Source organism: Alligator sinensis, unplaced genomic scaffold (assembly GCF_000455745.1).
Source record: "Alligator sinensis unplaced genomic scaffold, ASM45574v1 scaffold954_1, whole genome shotgun sequence".
NCBI classification, from domain to species: Eukaryota; Metazoa; Chordata; order Crocodylia; family Alligatoridae; genus Alligator; species Alligator sinensis.
The window spans coordinates 269199-273209 of NW_005842228.1; the positions used below are offsets into that span (position 1 = coordinate 269199).

At 41.6% G+C, this 4011-nt stretch overlaps 1 protein-coding gene across 1 annotated transcript in view; it reads right to left on the reverse strand.

Moving 5' to 3' along the window:
* Positions 1 to 1168: 1168 nt before the first annotated feature.
* DAPK2 (death associated protein kinase 2) overlaps positions 1169 to 4011 on the reverse strand; it is a 95837-nt gene continuing 92994 nt past the window's right edge. Inside the window, exons 12-13 of the mRNA XM_025208384.1 lie at positions 2413 to 2492; positions 1169 to 1291 (exon numbers count right to left, since the gene is read on the reverse strand). Of these exons, the coding sequence (XP_025064169.1) occupies positions 2460 to 2492 (33 nt within the window). The 3' untranslated portion in view covers positions 1169 to 1291; positions 2413 to 2459. The remainder of the gene's footprint in view (positions 1292 to 2412; positions 2493 to 4011) is intronic.

Consider the following 4011-nt stretch of genomic DNA (forward strand, 5'->3'; position numbering starts at 1 on the left):
TCTCACAGGCCCTCCTAATGTTGGAGAATGTGTTGCTGATTGTGTGTGAGTGGGAAGCAGAAAGTTTTTATTCAGGAGCACAGCAAGATACATTTTGATGTTTTCCACAAAAATGGTCCTTCCTGACATTTTATATCACTAAAAGGGCCTAGCTACATATTCTAGAACAAGCAACAAGGCAACACAGACAAATTTTGCAGTAAAACAAAGTTTTGCAATGATTGCTGAATAGGCTTAGCATCAGTGGTGCCTTCCTATCTATAATTAATTTTCACGTGGTGCAACAACAACCTTAAATACTTTTACACTGATTAAATGCTTTACTTTAAAAATGCCTACAAAATACATTGGACATTACCCTATGCTATGCCAGGCTGGTTTGAAATGTAATTCAAGATTTTTGTATGGCAAGTTTTCTTCTGAATGTTTTTTTAAAGTAGGCAGGGAGGAGGGTTCTGAAACAGGAGGGTAAGAACAGGAGCTACAAAAAGAAAAATGGTTGAAGTAACGCAAGCTAATAAATATTCCCAATGATGGCAGCTATATTGTTTTGAAGCATGGCCCTTGCATGGTTACTTATAAGGGAATCTCAGATCCTAGCATCCTCGTTGAGACCCTGCTTGACCAACTATTTAGTAACGGCATCAACAAGGTCCTGGTGATATTTTGTACCATTCCTCAGAGGTCAAACAGTCCTGTACACCTCTAGGCATGCATACTAGGCATGATGCATTATTATAGTAGAGTAATGCTAGCTATAAGATGACATTAGCCAAATTAAATTGCAGATGGGCTGATTGTGACTGCATGCCAGCTTTTAAACAGGGGATGTTAGCAGCATAAGAAAATACACCATTTGGTCCTGGTAGAATGCAAAGCAGTGTGGGAGCAGAACCTGGAGCACTGCCAAACTGTGCATAATACAGATGTGCCCACACAAACACTAGTGCACATTTATTTTGTACACAGTGGCCTTACAAGTTTCAAACAGTAGTATAAAATAGTGTATATTTTATGTACTAGGAATTGCTTCATGGGAAACCAAAGGCAGTAATGAGGTAGCATTGGTATTAGATTTTATCTGAATGTTGTCACAGGAAATTCTAAAGAGAGGTAAAAAGTTGCAGGAAGATTGATGAACATTATCCAAGCATAAAACACAGATGGTCTAAGTTTTAATTTTCATAGCAAGGAGGAAATCTGCATTAAGCAGGTTACTGGGATCTTTTCCTGATGTGGTGTGCGACCTTGAACAAGTCACCTGCTTTTCTGTATCTTGGTTGATTCATCTCTGAAATGAGCACAGTGGTATTCACCTCAGAAGCATGTTTTCAGAATCAGTACTTGCAAGCTGCGTTGATATTTTTGCAGAAATGGCCCCTTATTAAGGCAGAGTATTAATATATCATAGCATAATTATCCCATGATAGCTCCTCCTACTGTGCATGATTTCCAAGTACAGATAAATATGTCATAATTCAATAGCATGAACTTTATTTCATAAAATGAACTATAATATGTATTAGTCCTAGAACAAATAACCTTTTTTTAATAATTTTGATTTTTTTTCTTTGCAGAATGATAACATGATGCATAAAAAATTATTAGGCTTTCCTCTGAAAGAGCGGGAGTACGAGCAATTATACAATGAAAGCCAGATAATTACTTACCATAACTCAGAAACATAAGAGATGTGTTAAGATATCTAATCCATATGCCTGCCAGTTCTTACATTGTACAGAATTGTCTAGTGCTTTGTTAGTCTACTGTATGTCCCAGGGAGGACTATACCTTGGTTGCTCGGGGCTGTAGGGGGGCGGTCAGGAAGGCCAAGGCAGAGATGGAACTGGGACTAGCTACCCAGATCAAGGACAACAAGAAGTCCTTTTTTAAATACATAGGGGGTAAAAGAAGGTACTGGGTAACATTGGGCCTCTGCAGGACACGCTAGGAAATCTGTTCATCACACCAGACAGCAAAGCTAACCTATTTAACAATTTCTTTGCCTCCATTTTTCTGAGCAGGGACCGGGTCACCCCACCACCACCACCCCACCCATAGGCCCCAGGGGAGATGCACCCAGGCCTAGGGTCAGTGAGGACCTAGTCAGGGAACTTCTGGAGGGACTGGACGTATTTAAATCAGCAGGTCCTGACGACCTCCACCCCAGAGTGCTGAGGGAATTAGCAGAGGTCATAGCAGGACCCCTGGCACAGCTTTATGAGCACTCATGGTGCTCTGGTGTGGTGCCAGAGGACTGGAAAAGGGCCAATGTGGTTCCCATTTTCAAAAAAGGGAGGAAGGAGGACCCAGGAAACTATAGGCCAGTCAGTCCACGAGGGGCCAGCAGGGGAGATTATGCTTAGGGGCAACCAACACGGGTTCATTAGAGGCAGGTTCTGTCAGACCAACCTGATGGCCTTCTATGACCAGGTCACAAAATTCTGGGGTGAGCAGGTTCATGCTGGTGTTCCTAGAAGATGATTCCGAAGCTGTAGAATAACACAGGAAATTGTTATCATTAGTTAGGATGAGTAGGACTTCTTGAAATATTTGGACAAAGCTGAAATGCCCTATCAGGCAAGAGCTTCCCTTTGTCTTTGAGGCTCCGGTGGCAAAGACAGGAGAATCATAGCCTAATAAATCCATTAGCCCACACTCCCCTGCAGACGGACAATACAACAACTGCATACATAAGAAAATCAGGACATAATATTAGGACATGAAACAGCAAATTCATATTGTAAGGATTTAACATAGGTGCACAAAGAGAGGAAGAAAAAAACTGTTAACAGGAGAAACTGCTTAGGAAAGAACACAAAGATAATTTACTAGGTCACATATTCTGGATTCAGTGCAATTAACCCCTAATTCCAAATGCTTGCAAGAGGTCACAAACATGATGGGTTATCCTCCATTTGATCATCTCCCCCAACCTCTCCCCCAACATTCAGCTGATTCTTAAACATTATGATGTTTTTTTAAGTATGCCAAGCTGCCTATTTTTCTAAGAGTGCCACTATGCCAAACACATTGAGAGTCATTCAGCTATTGAAACTGCCTCAGAGAGCTGACAAAAGCTGCTGGCACAGATCCAACTACAGAAGGTGCTGTCCAGTTGCTGAGAGCTGGTAAAGAGCTGTTCAGCCTCAGTTCACCCAATAACAGATTTCTCCAGCTACCATGGAGTACAACAAGAGGGGAGCTGTCCAGCTGCAAGATACAAGTGGAGGTGGGCAGAGAAGCACAACACAACTCCAGCAGCCTCAAACTCAGCTCCAGACCAGAGACCCCCTAGAAGTCTGACCACAAAAAACAACCAAGAGCCCCCAAACCCACTCTTTGAACCCGGCTGCAAGATCCCAATTGAATTCTACCTCAACCTAATAGTTTTGTTTCCAATCTGGATCTAAACTCTGACAAGGTCTCTAGGTGCTACTCTAAGAGCCAATGTAAATACCAGAGGAAAATGCCTGCAAAGCAAAGCGTGTTTCATTGACCCTACAGCCCACGATCTGTGTTTCATATTACTGAGCAGAGAGAGATAGTTAGCTGTGTTAGTCTGAAGTCAGGCAGAAGGCAGGTAGCAATGTACCTTATCGACTAATTGAATCAGAGCTGCATAAACATTCAAGAGTAAGAGCTCACTTCATCAAATGCTACGAAAGGCCATGCACAGACAGCCTTGATGAAGCAAGCTCAGGCTCACAAAGTCTCTGATTCAGTTAGTCTGCAATGTACATCTACTCTGTCTTCTGCATATTTTAGTGCTATATACTTACTTTGTATCTATTAACTATTTACATAAATGGCTATAGCACACTCTTGTAACACTTGCTAGCCTTTGAGCTATATTTAAATATTTAGAATAAGTTATTGAATATTAGCCATAGATATTTTTCTTCATGTTTCCAGATCCTTTTCAGTTTCTCTCTTCCTCCATGTTTGAGCAAACATTAAAGTCAGTATAAGAAAAATCATGACTTTCCCTCCCCCCCTCCCCCCCCGCCC